General features: G+C 50.0%; 1 protein-coding gene across 4 annotated transcripts in view; it reads right to left on the bottom strand.

Annotated features, from left to right (window-relative positions):
- UBE3B (ubiquitin protein ligase E3B) overlaps nucleotides 1–19,399 on the bottom strand; it is a 44,094-nt gene that overhangs the window by 18,927 nt on the left and 5,768 nt on the right. For all 4 annotated transcript variants that reach the window (XM_037052307.1, XM_037052306.1, XM_037052309.1 and 1 more), the window contains exons 5-18: nucleotides 18,387–18,446; nucleotides 18,108–18,212; nucleotides 16,143–16,239; nucleotides 14,717–14,802; nucleotides 13,520–13,602; nucleotides 12,469–12,574; nucleotides 12,047–12,167; nucleotides 10,972–11,149; nucleotides 9,281–9,447; nucleotides 7,738–7,905; nucleotides 3,813–3,984; nucleotides 2,285–2,403; nucleotides 1,561–1,675; nucleotides 161–260 (exon numbers count right to left, since the gene is read on the bottom strand). In XM_037052307.1, the coding sequence (XP_036908202.1) occupies nucleotides 161–260; nucleotides 1,561–1,675; nucleotides 2,285–2,403; nucleotides 3,813–3,984; nucleotides 7,738–7,905; nucleotides 9,281–9,447; nucleotides 10,972–11,149; nucleotides 12,047–12,167; nucleotides 12,469–12,574; nucleotides 13,520–13,602; nucleotides 14,717–14,802; nucleotides 16,143–16,239; nucleotides 18,108–18,212; nucleotides 18,387–18,446 (1,677 nt within the window). The remainder of the gene's footprint in view (nucleotides 1–160; nucleotides 261–1,560; nucleotides 1,676–2,284; nucleotides 2,404–3,812; nucleotides 3,985–7,737; nucleotides 7,906–9,280; nucleotides 9,448–10,971; nucleotides 11,150–12,046; nucleotides 12,168–12,468; nucleotides 12,575–13,519; nucleotides 13,603–14,716; nucleotides 14,803–16,142; nucleotides 16,240–18,107; nucleotides 18,213–18,386; nucleotides 18,447–19,399) is intronic.

Raw genomic sequence — 19,399 nt, forward strand, 5'->3', positions numbered from 1 at the left:
GAGCTCTATGCCCCATTACTTAGCTTTGTACGCGACGCAGAGTAAGAACCAATCACGATCTGTGTTGGCTGAGTGACTGACCCCATTTGTTTACTCCCAGGCTCTGCAGCAGAGACGGAAATTCAGGAACCATGTGGTGGAACAGCTGAGTGCGACTCACATTTTTGTGTGGAATGACGTGCGGGATGTACTGCAGGATCAGCTGTGCCCGTTTTCGGTCCTTATCCAATTCTTGGAAGAGCACACTAGGTTTGAGATCCCTTAAAAAGACATGGGTTTGGAATAAATAAAACAAACAAATCTATTCTTGGCAAACTACGTCCTGTGGGCCAAATCCGGCCTGCTGCCCATTTTTGTAAATGAAGGTTTAATGGAACACAGCTACACCGACTCATCACTGTCTTTGGCTGTTTTCACGCTGCAACAGCAGAGCTGAGTAGCTACACGAGACAGTGTAGTCTGCAAAGCCTAAAATATTTACCACCTGGCCCTTTGCAGAAAAACCGTGCCAGCCCTGCTCCAGTGCCCCGACTTCGGGAGTTACACAAGAGTTGACAGGTCATTGGTGGAAAAACATGGACCTGATCTCACGTTTAGCTGTTGCATGAGGGTTCCCCGACCCTGTCCCCACAAAGACCTGGCGATACTTTTTACCCCACTGATTCTCATTTTGAAAACCTGCCACTGAACTAACATAACCTATTGCTCAGTTCAGCTAAAAACTTTTCTTCTTCCTAGTGTGGATAAGAAATAGTCGCTACTGGGTTGGCCAAAAAAGTTATTTTAGATTCTCCCTACGACGGCTCTAGTAGTGCTGAGTTGTGTTTAACTTCATTCAAAACAATTTTGTTAGACTGTATTGTGTCAGCTGTCATATCAGCATGCATTTACCAAAAAAAAAAAAAAATCAAAATTGGTGAATTTTTGTGCAGCCCTTTTAATATTGAAGGTAGAAGAAAATATATAACATTTTAGCGCATTATGCTTTATTATTTCAAGAAAGTAAAAACACAAGTGAAACACACAAAAAGATTAATGCAGTGTGTGGAGAGAGTTCTGGGTCAAAAGTGATTTACAAAGTTTCTTGGTACTACTGAGACTTCCGCCAAATAACTCTTTGCTGCGGGGCTGTCTCATGCACTGGAAGATGTTTAGCAGCCCCCCTGGCCCACTAGAAGCCAAGAGTCGGAGATAGCCGACATACTCGAAGTATCTAAAGCTACAGTTACTGGTAAAAATGAAAAAATGTGTCTTTTAAGGAAAAAGACAGGTTGGACTTTTTGGCCAACCCAATCAGTGTGGCCTGGCTCTGCTGCTATAACAGCTCTACTCCCTTCAGTACACGCACATTTGAAAAGAAGCCACACTAGGTGATTGATCCATCCCCACAGGTGCTTCACCGAAACACCAGCTCTCCTCGAGCAGACACAAGATAAAGGAGAGCGACCAGCTCCCTCCACCCTTGGACACGAGCACCGAGCACTCAGGCAGCTCTGCCGAGGGCGGCCTGACGGAGGGGGCTCTGGGCCCGTAAACCCATGTCCCCACCCCTGCGCTCACTTGCGCAACCAGTGGTCCTCAGAGGCGAAGCGCCGCCGACAGTCCCGCTCGTACAGCACCATGAGCCACCCGTGGACGGACTGGAACAGCTCCAAGGCCTCGCCCTTGGCGTTCTCTGGGGGCACACAAGCGAGAGTCACACTCACAACGCTGATCGCAAATGGACAGGGGCTGGGAGAACAGCTCCTGTCACCAAGTCCCATGAAGGTCTTCCTCTCCTCACTGCCCTCCCCATGGAGCTGACAGGACTAAAGGGCACCCTGCACAGGCTTCGAGTATCTTGAGGACCCGCACTGTTTCAGACATAGTGGCTCCCGCTGCCTCCCGCTGGTGTGTCACCCCAGGACCTCTCTAACCCGAGCAGCTTTGAACACACTGGGGGGACTCTGGCCTGAGGCGTGGCCTGGCTCACATTCTATCTTCTCAAAGATAAAATCAACTCAAAGAATCAAAAGAAGATTTGGAGCAAAATTAATCATCATTAACAATTCCTGACACACAAGCAAATCTCGAAAAACACGTGGGAGAATAAGACTTCTTTAACCATAGCACTGTCTTACGAAGTCACAGACAGAACACAAAGAAACAGAACTTGTAACCAGTGAAGAAACGTGCACGTTCAGTCCACGCCGACAGACCACGAGGCTGAGAGTCAGCTGTTGCCACCGACTCCGGCCGCCTGGCCTGCGGCATCAACCAGATGGCGCTGCCGCCTTTGCCTCACCTATGATTCCATCCCAGATCATCTTGAACACGAAGGAGTTTAGAAAGGAGGAGATGGTGACCAGCTCTTCCAGTTTGAATGAGATTTGCTCTTCATAAACTTCAATGTCATCAAGGATCCTACATCAAGCAGAAAATTATTCACACCATCCACCAAGAAGAGGGAAAGAATGAGATCTACACTTCCGAAAAGACACAGTAAGGTCGAGAAACAGGCCCTGTCCTTTGGAGACACTTCCTGTGTAGGGTGGCAAGAGTCTAGGCTGGGCTCCCGAAGGACAAGGGAGAGGAGAGCTGGGGTGTGGGGGGACAGAGGGAGGACTGGCCGTGGGTCACTGCTGAGGCCAGTGACGGACACACAGGGCTCACTGCGCTGTATTCTCTCTGCTTTCAATTGACTTGCACTGTCCACAGTGAAGAGTTCAAAGCACAGCTGTGAAAAACAGCAAACTCCACTCTGTTTCCTTGCTCATGAGGGTTTGACTGTGACACTTCCTTAATTCACACCTGAAGTCACGCCTGAGTACCGAGGAATCCTGACTGAGAGTCTGTCCCCCCGAGGAGGGCTGTGACTGTCTCTGCATGTACAACAGGTGCCAGCAGCACCAAGCAGGTACCTGAGAGGCGCTTGGGAGTGAACAAACACCGTCTGGAAGGACGGACGAATAGATGAACTCTTTAACATAATCTCTATCTGACAAGACCCAACATGGCTCCACTCAGCTTAGAATCCGCCTCACTCCTGGGTCACCCCTGACCCAGCGACTCAGAGCACCTGCACCAGCAGCTACAGACCGCGCTCCTGCCTCCGCCGCTCACCAAGCCCTTCCCACCACGATTCCTGCCCAACCTGCCAGCTACAAGGCCCTGATGCCCTCCAGCCATATCTTCTGGCCTGAATATACTGCCTGAGGCCCATTGTATCTTAGGACTCTCCACCAACCTTCTGGGGAAAAGGGAATTAGGAGAACACCAAGCACACAAGTAGACACGTAAGCCTAAGGAACTGAACGGGACCAACACTTGTTAGTCCTTCGGTGTCAACCACTGTACTAAGGACCTGACGGTCCTTTTCTCATCTGCTTCCTGTCGCACTGGTGATGCTGTCTCCAATCCACTGATGTTGGAACCAAGGCCAAGAGAGGCGGGGCCTCCTGCCCTGCTGCCCAGGGTGTCTCAGTCTTCCACCTGGACTCCCTAGCTCTGAAATTTTCTAGTAAATCGTCTGGCACAGGGAGTACATGGTCGAAGTAATCTGGACCCAGATCCAGGAAATCCGAGCACCCACATTCCATGGTACTGACCCAGCTCCCCCGAAAGGATGGCAACTACCAACTGCTGAACCCCATTATACAACCCCACCTGGTCAGTGCTTCCTCATCTACTTCTAAATGTTCCCTAAGAAATCAAGTGGTGGGCGCTGCCACCCAAACATTGGCAGTTAGCACATCAACAGCTGCTTCCTCCCTGGCACCATGCTCTGGTTCCCCCACATTCCGGCAAAGCTCAGGCCCACCCAGTCCACCTACGTGACGAGGTGCCGGGAGCAGTCACAGAACAGCATCAGCATGGCCAAGAGCTGCTTCGACTCTTCAGTGTCGTTGTTGAGGCATTCCAAGAAGAGCTTTAACCCTCCGTGGGGCCCCAGCTCGCAGATGAATGCCCACAGTTTGGGCAGCAGGTCATCAAGGTAGGTGAGACCTGGAAGAGGCCAGAGAAACCCACGCCTCAGACAGGGGCTCCGTCTGGCCCATCACCTCCCTGTCCGTTAGGGAAACGAAAGACATCTGCAGGTGAGCCTTAATGTGCACGACAGAAAGCAGGGGTAATTTCCAAGAAAATCATTATCACTGTGAAAATAACAACAGCTAATGTTTAATGGCTGCTTACTATATGTCAGATACTATTCCAAGTACTGGGCTGGCCGACAAGTTCGCTTGGTTTTCTCCGCAGGATGGCTCTAGCAGCACTCAGCTGACTTTACCTTCGTTCAAAACAATTCGTTAGTTTGTACTGTGACAGCTGTCACATCAGCATGCATTAAAAAATGACCATCAAAATTAGTGAATTTTTGTGTGGCCATTTTAATATTGAAAATGCAGGAATAGAAGTGACATGTTTAGCCTATTGTGCTTTATAATTTCCAGAAAAGTAAAAACACAACTGAAATGCACAAAAAGATTTGGGCAGTGCATGGAGAAGGTGCCATGACTGTTGGTACGTGTCAAAAGTGGTTTGCGAAGTTTCATGCTGGAGATTTCTCTCTGGACAACGCTCCATGGTCGGGTGGACCAGTTGAAGGTGACAGCCATCAAATCAAGACATTAATTGAGAACAATCAATGTTCTACCACATGAGAGAGAGCTGACATACTCAAAATATCCAAATCAGTAGTTATTGGTGGAAAGGAAACATGTCCTTTATTTTACATAAAAAACTAAATGAACATCTGGCCAAGCCACTAGCTGACATGCATGTGCATCTCCCTCCCGATGTGAAACCCAATGTCATCTCCATTTTTAGAGTGAGGAACTGAAGACCAGAGAGGTCAACTGGCTCAAAAATCACACGGCCAACAAATGTCAAAACCAGTAACAACAAACCCCAGGACTGTCTGACTTGGTGTTTATGTTTTAAATCAGAGATCAGCACCTCTTTTTCTGGTCCAGAAAAAAAGGACCAGAGAGTTAGTACTTGCAGGCTGTGTGGGTCACTCTCTGTCACAAGCACTCATTGTAACCACTGTAGCGCAAAGATAGCTATAGACAATGGGAGTGTGGCTTTGTGCAAATAAAACTGTATTTATAAAAGCAGGTGGTGGGCCTGACCTGGCCCTCGGGCAGCAGCGTATCAAGCCCTAGTTTAAACTGCCTTGCAGGCTCACCACATCTGGCAAAGCTTTCCTCCCGTCTGCTTCCACTACTCTGTGTTCAAAGTGGGAGAGCAAGGACTGCTTGTGGCAGACGCCCTCGTGGCAGTCATTGGGTGACGGCGGTGTGAGTCGGCTTCCTGGGGGCTATAAGGCTCAGACACACAGGCCACATCTCGGTCACATTTATGTCTATCAACTATGCTGCTGAGTTGGAAGGTCTGGCTCTGAAGTTCCATGTGTCACTGAATATGCGACAATGGCGTGTCCCTCACCTTACTCCTCGGAGGAGAAGCCCCTTATATCTGGGTCCTTACAATGCCTTTCATGTTACATCATTACTTCATCTCAAACAGAACTATCTGGGAAAACATAAGCCTAGGATGGGGGCGGGACGACCATCAACGCTACTGACAGGTGTTTAGAGGGCAAACTCAAGGCCGACTGTAAAGGAGGCATCGTCCCTGCAGTCTGGCCCAGTTTTCCAGGGCCAGGGGGTGTGGTTATAAAATGCAGCAATCTCACAATTTAAAACTAAGCTAAAAAAGAAACTGAAAAAAAAAGAGGGAAAAAAAGAAACAGAAAAGGTAGTTACATTGAGGCAATCATAAGCACATGCCTACAGCACAAACTGTAGCTGTAGGCAAGCATCCTCACAGAGTGAGGATGGACACTCGCTGACAGCACCGAGCCAGTTCAACGGGGGCCGCATTCTGAGCCCCCAAGACAGAAACTGAGGTGCTATGCTCGGGGGAGCCTTGTCAGAGGGGTGGCACGGGGCTGCAGGACCGCCGTGCACGCGTGAGGAGCACAAACAACAGTGCTTTGCAAAGTGTGAGTAGAGAAACAGCAGTATTTTTAAAATTAGTGTATTTTCCATAATAACATGCACACCGTAGTAGACTGGATATTATATATACACTTTAAACTAGTTTATCTTCATTCCTTGTAAGTATACGTTATCAAGGTGGCCAAAAACCTTCTTTTTGGATTCTTTAATTGGGACAATGGGGGGGTGCTTCACGTTGTGGTCACCTTATAAAGCTGAAGACAGGCAGCAAAATCATCCCTTCAGTGCACTGTGCAAACCCTCGCATTAGGTGCTGGGCTGCCCAGGCTCGGTCTGGGCCCCATCCCTTCTCCCCCACACTCTCCTCGGTGAGCCTGCCCTAGGCCCAAGGCTTCACATGCCACCCCTCTGTCCACGCCCCAGTAGACTACATTCACATGACAGCAGGTGCCACACACTCAACACAGGCGAAACGGAGCTCTGGATGCCCCATCAGCCCTAGCCAGTCCCAGCATGGCAACTAGCCCCATCATCCACACTGCTGCTTGGGCCAAAATTTCTCGCACCATCTTTGAAACTTTTAGGCCCTACCCCCCAAATCCAATCTACCTCTGAAATAGATCATATGTCTCCCTGCTTCCATCTCCATCACTACACCAGCTCAGATGTCCTCAACCAGGGGGTACTCTGTCCCCCAGGGGCATTCAGTAATGTGTGGAGACAGGAATGGCTGTCATAACTAGGGTGTAGGGGAAGGTGCTCCTGGCGTCGATGGGTCGGGGCCGGGGCCTGCTAAACATCCTGCAATGACAGGGTGGCTTCCACAGCAAGGCATTACCTGGCCCGAACCACCAACCGGTCAACCGTGCTGAGGCCCAGAAACCATGCTCCAGCCGGAGCCAGGCCTGTCTCTCGTTACCGTCACTGCCATGGCGCCCACCATCACACGGAACACACCTCCCCCTTGTTTCTTACTGGTCTCTCCCACCAGAATGTAACCCCCTTGGGAACATAGACCACGGCCCTCTAACTTACTGCATACCCTCGGTGCTGGGCCATGACAGGTGTGCTGTGAACACTGAAGGTGAAGTGGTGTGTGTGAAAGGGGGAGGCAGGAGCAATTCATGATTTAAAAAAATTCAAAACGCATCAGAGAGGTTCTTAACGCCTTATGCAGCGAACGGTGTCAGAGCTTACAGACGGCCTGTCCACATAATACCCATCCACACCAACTCCTGCACCGCCACCCCAAAGTCCTGGGCACCCACCTCTGCTCACAGAGGGGACTCTCGTCCTCGTTCAGCTACAAAGGAAAGTGTTGGGCACATCACGCAAGGACATTCCACAGCTGACATAAGTGAGGTATCTGGACAATTTCTGACGTGATCAAACGCTCACAAGGTGACTAACGGAAAGGGAAGGACAAAACTGTGTTTCAATCTAAACTCACACACAAGTGCCCACTCAGGCACAGGGAGCTGTGTCAGGATCGTGGGATGAAGAGTGGCTTAATTTGTCTCTTTCCTGCTTCCTTGTCTTTCCTAGTTTTCCATGCAGAAAGAGTAGTAACTTTTAGAAAGCCAACTGTACTTCATAATTAATATAAAGGGCCAGGGCACAGGGACACACTGGAAGTGCTAGGATGGAGGTCAGTTCCGGCTGTTTAACTAACTGGTCTCTAACATGGCTCAGACATGTCCTACTTCTCTTCAAAGTGGCCAGAAGAAAATCAGCTTGTTCCGAGCAAAACTGCCAGCCAAATGTGAGAGACAGAGGATGCCCCGGGCTCCCGAACCTGTGAGAATCTGCAGCCGGATCTGGGTCAGAGTGGTCAGCGAGGTCTGGTAGAGGACACAGATGTTGCAGACCTTCTGTACCTCCGCAGAGTCGACACGCTTACCCCCGACAGGCTTGAGAATGTTCCGCACCGACGCAGACTTCTGAAATGCGCGCTTCAGGAGATCTGGCAGTGGGGAGAAGGAGCGCGTGGGCAGAAGCTCAGCCGTCTGTCAAGTCCTACCCTGGCAGTAACTAGAAGAGCATTTCAATCAAGTTCCTACTTTTTTAAAGATTTTATTTATTTATCTTTAGAGGGGAAGGGAAGGAGAGAAGGAGAGAAATATCAATGTATGGTTGCCTCTCATGCATCCCCTGTGGGAAACTGGCCTGCAACCCAGGCATTTGCCCTGACTAGGAATCGAACTGTGATCCTTTGGTTCGAAGGCCCGCACTCAATCCACTGAGCCACACCAGCCAGGGCTCAAGTTCCTAATTTACAGCCACATCTTGACAGTGCGGCTGCTCCTTGATTCAAGTCACCCCTTTGGAATAACACAGAAATGCGTTAACAATAGGATTTTAGGTAAAGCCCAAAGACGGCTTCAGAATCAGAAAATTTCTCAGAAGCCAGACAATATAATTCTTATGTGAGATCCTTTTGCATACCACTTAATGTCAGAATCCACAAAGGTAAAAATTACAAAGGTAAAAACCATGGTAAAAATTCCTAGTCCTTGGAAAGGGGAAAGGGGGAAAAGACGGGGGGCCTGGCTGACGCCCAACGTTCTGTGCTTTTAGACGGAGGAAGGGGTGTAGGCCTCAGGTACTGAGACTCAGCTTAGGGTTGCACCCTACTCTGGTTTTAAGCCTTCCCATCTGTATCCTGCCGCAGTGACAAGTCACTGAGCCCATGCTCACTGACGGCTACAAGATGGGACTCTGCAGCCTGCAGGTGGCAAAGGAAGAGCCACCCTGACCCTGCAAATCTGCTGTGGCAGGCCATCCCACTGATTTACGTGTTGGTGGCATTTCCTTAACTCTTATCAGTGTGGGCAGCGAGAAACCTCTCCACAGAACCCATCACTGACCCTGCAAGGGGACATGGCTGCGCTGGTGACAGAGTCCCCTGTACCAGGAGCCTCACCTGGGAGATTTCTTGTGTGATCAGCCACGCAGAAGAGCTCTACCTCCCCTCAGAAACAGGTCTTCCTATTTACGGGAAGAAAGAGTCACAAGCCCCTTTTCATCTCACCTACTGGAAATTCAGGGCCAAATGGAAGCTCGGAGAAAACCATGGCCGCCCCGTGGAACACGTATCAGTTGACATTCTCTAGGCATGACCTTGATTTTCCTCACCTATGTCTATTTCCTACGTTCTGTATTCTATTGCTAAGGATTTTTTCCACTGTTTTTGCTAAATGTAAAACTGACTTAAGCAGTCTCAAAGTCTTTGTGGGAGAAGCAGACCATCACACAACAGAGGGGGACAGGCACCCTGAAACGCCCAGAAGGTGCACTCAGCCCGGCAGAGGCACGGCCAGCCTGCTCCAGCCACTCACTCTTCATGGGAAGCACGTTCTGCGGGGATGCTGGCTGCACGTGGGCCGCCGGCTCCTGGTTCTCCAGCAGCTTCTTGCTCAGGATGTCACTGAAGAAGATCCGGATCAGAGGCACCCCCCACAGGAACTGCAGCTGTTTGGTGATCAAGGGCATTGACTCGTTAAGGCTGGGAGAGAAAAGGAGACGAGGTGTGTCAGTTCCACCTGTCGAATGGCCAGGGAGGGCCTTCCACGTGGCAGTGTGGCTAGGATCTGCCGGTCAACATGGTCAATGAGATAAAGATAATTTAAAAGGGGGCTCCACAAATCGCTGCTGAGGCCTGGGTGCAGGAGGCACTGACCCCTCTCCCCTCCCTGCCGATCCCCCCAGACTTCCCGTGCTGCCAACAGCACCACTGCCCTCCCCAGGCCCCCAGGCCCCACGAGTCACCACCATCTCCCGGACACCCTTCCCCTCTCTCCATCTCAGTTCCATCCTGTTCACCACTAAGATGACAAGAGCCATCTCGCGCCTGCTGTGCCGCCTCCCCTTCACAGCCAGCCCTCAGGCCCGGCCCACAACCTCACCGCCTCTCCAGCCTCCTGGGAGTCTCACTGCCTTCGGGTGCTGCTTTCTCCACTCTGCGCCACAGCCCCAGCATTGGACTCACACCCCGAAAACCGCTTTCAATGCCTCCCTGCCAGAGACCCCGCACTGGCTCTCACTGTCTTCCAGTGCCACGGCAGCAACAGCCACCGCCCACTGGGCACAGGCTGGGCCTGGTGTGGGCACTGGTGCCTCGTCTCAGTCAGTCCTCGGAGGCACCCCTCCCCCACATTCCAGATGAAGAAAGTGAGGTGAAGAGACTTGTCCAAGGTCCCCCCAGAAAGACCAGGTTGTTCACCACTGTGCTTCCTGCCCTGCACTCTGCCCTGCACAGCCTGATGCCCAGCACACGCTCCTCCGCCCTCTTCAGTGTGGGGCCGTGGCCTGGTTGTAGGCTGACAATCAGATTTTTTCAACTGGATGTCACTTAGGTACAAGGAAAAGGGAGAAAACCTGGGGATTTCCTTCCCTGGCGCTCAGGTTTTGTCTCAAGAGCACCTGTCAGGGGCCCCGGGAATGGGGCTGGAGCGGCATGGCTGCCTCAGACCTGAGACCCGCTGCAGCCCGGCCTAGGACACACCTTTCAAATGCGTGCCGCCACCTCACTTAATCTCTATCTTCTAGCCCAGTGGTGCTTCTTAAAAAACATTTTAAGTCCTTGATTAAAAGAACTTTAAAATTTCCATTCCACCTCTTGAAAAGCATCTGGAGGGACTTCAATTCCCTTTGAATCAATCATGCATCTAACTTTAGTATCCCCAAAATACGGCAGCCAGGCAATCAAAAGAGTGATGTTGGAGAAGAAAAGAGAGCATTTATAGACACTATGTGAACAAAACAAAAGACAAACCACCGCGATCTCATTTCTGGGAACAGCTGTGAGGGACAAGGCTGAGAGGGTGTGCACACAGGCTGTCTCGAGGTAGTGGCGTTATGAGACAGTTTTTGTGCTCTTTGGTCCTTACCTGTACTGTACACAGTGAACATACATTACTTCTGTACGAAGAAACAAAACAACGTAAGCCAAAATAAAGAAGGAAGGCAGAGATGATGGGAGAGAGGCAGGAGGCAGCAGGAGAAACAGCAATCTGCCTCCGGGACTCACCCATAGTCCACGGATTGGGAGAACCAGCCAAGGACAGGGTGCCAGTGCGTCAGATTGGATTTCTTCTGGGACACGTACTTCTGGCAGTAGCACAGCATCTGGGTGAGCAGGCTCACAAAGCCGTCCGTCTCCTCCTCCAACACTCGGGGGCTGAGGGAGCCCAAGTGCAGGAGGTTGCCTGCAGAGAGACGAGGAGGCGGTGGCAGAAGTGCATCGTCTGCTCCCAGCCCTGCTCCCTGCCCGGCGCTCAGGCAGCCGCGCCTGCGCACAGTGAGCAGTCCCACACAGGACGCCTGTCAGCGCTGGTGCTGCGGAGCCATGCAGGGCTCAGAAGCAGGCCAACCCGGCTTCCGGTGCCGGCTCTGCCTCAGACCACCTCTCGAACCCTGTATCCTCATCAGGAAGACTGGAATACCGACCTCCACTCCTGATGTGAGGACTGTATGACACACAGAACATCTGGTACACATAAGTATGCCATATTTAGCTAGTGTGACATTCTAACATTATGCTAAGATGTTAAAACCAGAGGTTAACATAAGAAATACTCTTTTGAAGACTATCTAAAATTCCTAGAAATCAATTATTCAAAGTACACCACAGTTATTTAACAGGCCTTGTGTGAGGATTCCCTTAAAACTTAGCCCCAAGAACCTTTTTCCATGTAAAATAAATCAGGCAATGAAAATTATGTACATCTGCTGTTTCTGAATACTTCCAGCCACAGACCCTTTCATCTACAATGAAAACACAGTCAAGCAGACGATGCAGGCCCTGCTGGGGGCCCTGCTCGGAGCCTTCCGCAGCTGCGCGCCCGCCTTTTCCCAAGATGGGAATTTTCTCAGCAGCTCATCACATTTTCAATTTCCCCTGGGCTGACAGGAAGTAAGGGCTGAAACTGAGCAGTCATTTACAGTCCCTCAACCAGTTTGCCGAGCTGATACATTTCCTATGTGATTTCAGGTTCACGTGTCTGCTTTAACTATCTCTCCGACTGCGTGTTCTCACTGCAAGCACCACTAACCCATTTTCCTGATGTCCAGAACACAGTCACATTCCAGCCAGAGATACTCACCCATCAGACAAAGCGTGTGGCATCCTTCCAAACTTTCACAGACATCACGGCATCGATCTTTATCTCTTAAAAATGTGATGAATTTACGAAGCAAGTCATGGGATTCCAAAACAGCGAGGCGCTGCAAACAAGCACAGACTGTTAAAGCGAAAGCTGATGGGAAGAATTTCCCACTAAAGCATGACCTTGACCACCTGCAGGTTACCCCCTAGTAGCCAAACATGCTATTGGTTGCTAAAAATAAAAGCAACAAAGATGAGAACCTGTTTCTTTGGGCTATTAACAAAAGTGTGCCCACAGTGGCTACTGATCCAGAAGACGACTCAGGGAAGAGGTGAGAATTAACAGAAAAAACATTTTACACTCTAATTTCTAAGAAGAAAGGCAACCGTGAAATTGGGGGGAACTCGGAGCCCACTTACCTCAGGGGTCACTGTGCCAAGGTGGGTCACGAGAGCAGGCACAGACATGATGTGTATGAGGAATGGCCGAATCAGGTTGTCTGAGAACTGTGCAGCAACCACAGGGCTAGACACAGACAAGTCACCTCACTCAGAGGTCTGCATGCGAACCTGGGACAAAAGAGCAGCCCTACCGATGCCCCCAAGCCCCTTGGAATCATGCTTCACCGGACTTCTAGAAAAACTAAAAACTGAAAATGGGGTCACCCACTAAAGGAACAGTGAGCCGAGGACAGTACAGCCATAAGAAACAGCTATGAAAAATCAGTTTTGAAGTTTAACTGACATGAGAAAATGCTCAAGGTACATAGTAAACTTTTTTTAAAAAGGCAGAGACTCTGGCTGGTGTAGCTCAGTGGATTGAGCATGGGCCTGCGAACCACACGATCGCAGTTCAATTCCCAGTCAGGGCACATGCCTGGGTTGCAGGCCAGTTCCCAGCAGGGCACTCACGAGAGGCAACCATACGTTGATATTTCTCTCCTCTCCTTCCCTTCCTCTCTAAAGATAAATAAATAAAATCTTTAAAAAAAGGCAGAATAAAAAACTACATGGGGAGAGGGGAGGGGGTAGTGATTTGGAGGGAAATAAGGGATTTTGGAAGGCATGTACCCTGACCAGGAACTGGCGACCTTCCCCCTTTGCAGGACGACACCGAACCAGCTGCACCGCATCGGTCAGGGCTGGCCTTCCAAACAGTCTAAACCCGTGTTTATACCACTATTCCATCTGTTTCCGCCACCCCTTGCTGGCCCTTCTTCAGCTCATAGGTTTCCTCTATCAACTAAAAGCTCAAAATGAGAAGGGGTTTTATCTCGACCTGCGGCTGAGAACAAACACGTGCAGGGCTGCAGACAGAAGACAAGGAAAGAATGGTCCTAGACACTCCCCTGCCCTCGCCCTCCCCCCAGACCAACACTTCCTGCTGACCAAGGGGGCGATCGCAGACCCAACAGCAGCGACCAGAGGAAAGAGAAGCGAGAGGGCCAGCCCCTCGGCTGTCCCTACTCACCGCAACGCGAGAGAAAAGGCTGCAGTTAAAGTGCTTTTGGACAGACAAGGCCGGGGTCTCGCCAGGCCACGAGTTAACAGTATCTAAAAAAAAAACACAACATTTTAACTGGTCAGGGAATGATGCCAACTCTGTATTCACTTGTTCGTGGAAAAAAAGAAAGACATTAAAATGAGTATCTCAGATAAAAAAACTAAATTGGAATGTTTTTAAAAATGAAAGGAGAGAAAAGTGATGGGTATAGAAGTTCATTATACCCTCCCTCACCTTTAAATGGTATGTTTAACTTTTAAAATAATAGTTAAAAAACCACCCTGGCTGGTGTAGCTCAGTGGATTGAGCGGGGGCCTGTGAACCACATGATCACGGTTCGATTCCCAGTCAGGGCACATGCCTGGGTTGCAGGCCAGTTCCCAGCAAGGGACACATGATAGGCAACCATACACTGATATTTCTCTCCCTTTCTCCTTCCCTTCCCCTCTAAAAATAAATTAAAATTAAAAAAAAAAACCTAACAGCTGACAAATACACCAGACATAAAATTTCAAGACAAGCAGCCTCCAGTTATGGGGTCACACAGAGGCCTCCTTGCTGGGAGGAGCTCTGGCCATCCCACTGTCCCCAAGGCCTGCCGTGGCCACGGAGAGAGCGAGGCCACGTCCCCATGGACCCCATCCAGGTGCCAGGCAGAGGGAGGGGAGGGGCCCGGGGAGGGGCCCACCCCACGCCACTTCTCACACTGAGGACTCCCGAACTGTTACTTTTAAACAGCAGTCTGGGTTTCTGACCATTGCCCAGCTACACGGGCTGGCACAAAAGGTGCAGTGTGGACAGAGGCTTTTGAGGACACAGCCACCAATTCCAGACACCAACTGAGAAGGCGCCAGAGGGAACCAGCCCTGAGGCCTCCCCCCTACCCCCCTCCACCCCCAGTTTCAATTTCAAGTGACTGGATTACACCTGGAGCCGAAGACTCGGCACATTAAAGGGATCCCAGTGGCACTGCCTCCCTTCACCCAAACCGCAAGTGACCCGAGTGACCCACGGCAGGGGGAGGGAGGAGAAGACACTGAGGCATTCAACTCTTTCTGTAAAGTGTTTCTGTGAGGAAGGCACTGGATATGCCAAAATCAAACATAAAAATCCAAGTTCAGGTTTCAGGAGTAAGGTCACATATTAGGGGACTGGGTCACAGACCTGCAGCACAGAATAAAATCCACGCTGGTTGAGATGTCCCATTATATTTGCACAAATGTGGCTCATGGCTGGTCGAAGACTCTCACCTAAACAAAGAAAAAAGTCTGAGACAAGAAAAAATCCGACCCTACATGAACTGTTTTAGGTGGGGCAGAAAGCCACAGCCCACGTCCCGGGCCCCAGGAAAAGAGGCACTTTCTGGCTGGCCTTCCTGCTCCCTGAAGCCTGGGACGGGGGTTCACAGAGACACTGCATGTCCGGGACCCTCTCCCTGCTCGAGTGTCATCCTCAGGTGACGGGGCCCATCATCCCCCAGCCAGAAGTGACATCCCCAGGCTCTGAGGTCCTGTAGCACCTTTTCTACTTCCCTCCAAGGGCCTGGCGCTGTCTCTTCTCTGTGGCTGCCTCCTCTCTCCAACAAGATGGAAGCTTCCTGGCAGGGGCCAGGGCTCACTGTATTTTAAATCCTGCCTGGAACCCTGGATAGTGCCTTAAAATAAACCTTCCTCCTGACCCGGTGCCTTTGAACACCAGCTTCCTCTGCTTTCAGAGTTGTCCCTCCTCTTCATTCTGAGGCCTCTAACTCTCCCGCCTGCTCCAAGCTCAGACAGCACTTCTCCAGGGAAGCCTGAGCCCTGACAGCAAGGCAAGGCTGCCCGCTCCCACCTCAACCCCCGCTTCTCTTGTACTCTTCCTTCCGAGCACCAGGGCATAGGACACGCATGTGCCTTGTCTCCCCCACCAGGCTCTCAGGTCTGTGAGCCAGAGTGGCCACAGAGCAGTGTCTGCACGGCATATGGCACAGAGCAGGCTGTTTGCTGAACAGATGGGTGAAGTGACTGAACGAACAGCATAAGCTAAGTATGATATTCAGGAAAGTAGGCAGCTTTACAATGCAAATTTTATGGCCAAAAGAGAATTACTTGCTGCTGAATGAGTTGCCAAATGAAATGACAAGGCTTAATGTAAGCAAATATCGTCACTGGGTGCTGCAGGAATAAAAAAAATAAGATCAGAGGGGCCAAGCTTTAAACATAAATTCCAAAAAAGGAGACTATAACACACAGTACTGAACACATTCTGGACGCCACAGCGCAACCTGCTGGGTAGTGCGAAGGGCGCCTTTGCCCGTATGGTCTCGGGCCTCCCCTGAGGCTCGTGATGGCAAAACTGCTTTTTAAAAAGGTGGAAAGGGCCCTGGCAGGGTAGCTCAGTTGGTTAGAGCATTGTCCTGATTCGCCAAGGTTATGGGTTCGATCTCTGGTCAAGGCACATACAAGAATCAACCAAAGAATGCATAAATAAGTGGAACAAATCAATGTCTCTCTCTATATATAAATGAGTAAATAAAAAAACTTTAAAATTAACGGCGAAAAGGTGCCCAAGCCCTGCCCTTAGGAAAGATTTTGAAGCAAGTCCCACAGACCTTTTCCCCGGAAAATTTTCCATGTTGAAGTGTCTGTGAAGGTGACAAGCATCGTGAGGTACAGTGTGACGAGTCTGGAGTCTTGTAAGATTTCAGGCTAGAAACAATGAAGAGAGTAAGATAAGATACACTCCCTCCAGTCCCAGACAGTGAAGCGACATTGTATAACTTGTCTGAGTGCACTTGGCTTGAGTGAGTGAGTCAGCGAAACAAGCAAGTATCCTTTTTTCTCTTGGGGAATGACCACTTTTAGGAGCTAAATGACAGGGATTTTGACCCACTAGTCAGACTACAGAATCTGAAGCATTTCTGAGAATGGAGAACTGAGAATTCTGGGAAATAAGATGGCCAGCGCTGGCTTGCCAGTTTTGTATGCATTGAGGACCATGCGTATGTTCATACGTACACTGGAGCGACTGAGTGGGATTGCAATTGAGCCTAACAGGGATGCTAGGTTCAGACTTCTGCCATTGCCACTTACTAACTATGTGACCCTGCACAAGTTTCTTAACCTTTCTGTGCCTCAGCTTCCCCATCTGTTGACAACGGATAGTATGGTTATTGTAAGGATAAACCACTCATGTACATAAAGCACTAAGAACAGTGCCTGGCACAGAGATAACTCTATGTAATGGTGGTACTATCAAACATCATTTCACAGGACTGGGCTGGGGAAAAGGCCCGATTCCTTTCTCCGCTCGGAGACATTTTAGCATGTACTCCTGCAAGGGGCCCTGGAGACCACCTAGTTCCAGCCCCTGACCTCACAGAATGAGAGAGGGCAAGTGACTTGTTCAAGGCCACGTGAGAAATCAGCAGCAGAATCAGGACTACATTTAGGTCTTCCTGGATCCAGATCCAGTGTTTTCTCCTAATGGGTGTATCTTTGCACAAACTTGAAGAAATTTTCCTCCAAAGCAGAAGAGCCTCTTCTCAAAAAGCAATCTGCGGTGGCGTGTGGACATGGACAGCAGATAGGTGAGATGACCCCTGCTCTGTGCACAATGTCTTCCTCAACCAGCAGGCCGGCTTGTGGCTTGTTGCCGGGACAAGGCCAAGAGGGCCGGTGAGCAAGGCCCCAAGACAGATGGCCTCAAAGGGACCCCTGTGACCTCTGCTGACCATCGCTGCTTCACTCAGCTGCTACCTGAGCCCTTGCAAAGCCTCTGTCCCCGAAACTTCCCCCTCCTTATGTGCAAGGTGGACATAGCTGCTGTTTGCATCTACTCACACCTCTGTTCCTCTTCTCCCAACACAAAGGTGGGCATAAGACCAGGCTGGGCCAGTGGTAGTACCCCATCCTGCTCACTACTGTGACCAGTTAAGGGTTGAGACCAGGACCCCACTGGGTCACTGAGGTCTCCCAGATTTTTAATGGGTGGGGAAGTTACCCTTCTCTCTTTGGTCAAGACAGAATATGAGGCCAGAACTGCTGGCTGCCAGGATCACAGCAGAAGCAGCCAAGGTGACTCCAAAAGGCTCCAGAGATTAGAGAAAAGAATGAGGGGAGAACCCAGCAGCCCCAGCTCGGGTCATCCCCAGCTGCCATGCTACAGAACATACTCTCTGGCAAAAGATTCTCTTTCTTCCTTAGGCTGTGTATATTATTTGCTGTGCTCTTGTTGGATTTCTGCACTTATAAATAAAAGAAGCCTGCCTAGGGTAATAATATAAACAATAAAGTATCCACTAGATGAAAAGCATGGGGAGGAAGACGACAGATTCCCTGGCATCGACACTGCGGCAAGCACAGGTTGTTGTTCAAAATATGTCAATGAACGGAGAGCTGAAATTGATCGTGAAATTTAACTTGCTCTCTCCTAGAACAGGGGCTCTGATAATTCTTTCCTGGCTTCTCGCTGATAAATCTCAGCAGGTGTAACGTAGGAGGGAAGCATGAGGACTCTGAAACACACACACAAGGCCCCAGCTGGGGAGGATACATTTCCAGTGTTTCACTTTTACCTTGAGCTGCTTAAGAAACTCACAGCAATACCAGAGAATGTCCTTGATCTGTTTAATCCACAAGAGGGTGAGATCCTTGGAAAGAGCCAGGGACACATACCACACCTGCAAGGAGGGCAAAGAGAAACGCCACGGGCGGTTACAGGGGCCAAGCGAGTCTGTTCTGGCTACTAGCACGGGACCGGTCAGCTTGGTTTGGTGCCAGGTAGGGCAGTGAGGATAGATGGACAAACAAGCAGCCAGCGAGACTTATTTTAACACCCAACCCATCCCACTTACCTTAGGTTCATTCTCAGCATCCATACTGCTCAGGATGCAGCGACACAACTTTTCAAATCTCTGCAAAGAGGCAGAATGGGGGTTTTAAGTTCCTGGAACTAGTGAACAATGGGAAAGCAGCAAGTGTCTGCCGGACACCGGGCAGAGGCACGCCTGTTATGCCAGAAGACTTACACCCGTGACCATTTTAAATCCCTCCTCACAGACATGGGGACTGAGGGTCAGAGAGGCTAAAGAAAGACTTTTAAACCAGCAGCTCAGTGGCCTGATGAGCCCTATGTTTGTTTTGGGAACTGGTATATTTCATATAAAAATCCAGATTGGGGCTCCTTTCGAAAATGAAATTAATCTGGCAAACTCGGCTTAGACTCCTGCGGACCAGCAGCAATTTCCTGAAGCAGGCTTGTTTGCCACTTTGTGAGATTCATGGACACCGACTTTTGCCTCAGACTGTTGTACCATTACTTCTTATCTTGAAATGCAAAAGAAAGAAAAGGGGAAGCTGGATACCAGTCCTGGATCCACCCTTAAACCCGGTGTGGTCCTGGGTGGCTGCCTCATCACTATCAACCATAGTTTCTTCCTCTGTAAACAGGGGCCCCCTCCCCGAGCCTGTTTGCCCTCATCGATGCGACCGGTGTTCCCGGCCAGTGAACTCCTCCCTCTCCTCTGGGCTCCGAGCTCTAGAGTAGAGCCTTGCCCACCCTGTTGCCCTCTGGAGCCCCAGGGCCTAGCAGAGGGTCTGGCACGATGGGAGACTGTGATAATGAAGGCATCACCCCGATCACCCAGAGGCATGTCTCAATGGTACCTTAAGTACCATTACAGATAACTAGCTGTTTCCTGGAATCGTATTTTCTGGGCCAATTCTAATCCCAAACATATAACCAACATGTTTTCTTTGGCTTGCAGAATTTAAAGAAATTTGAAATTAACTCGCAACTTTTACGAATTAGAAAACTGAGCATAAAGAAATTCAACATCTTTTGAACAAATCAGAGCCCGCCAGTGGC

Source organism: Sturnira hondurensis, unplaced genomic scaffold, assembly GCF_014824575.4.
Source record: "Sturnira hondurensis isolate 20B ecotype Veracruz unplaced genomic scaffold, ASM1482457v3 Scaffold0007406, whole genome shotgun sequence".
Classification (NCBI taxonomy): domain Eukaryota; kingdom Metazoa; phylum Chordata; class Mammalia; order Chiroptera; family Phyllostomidae; genus Sturnira; species Sturnira hondurensis.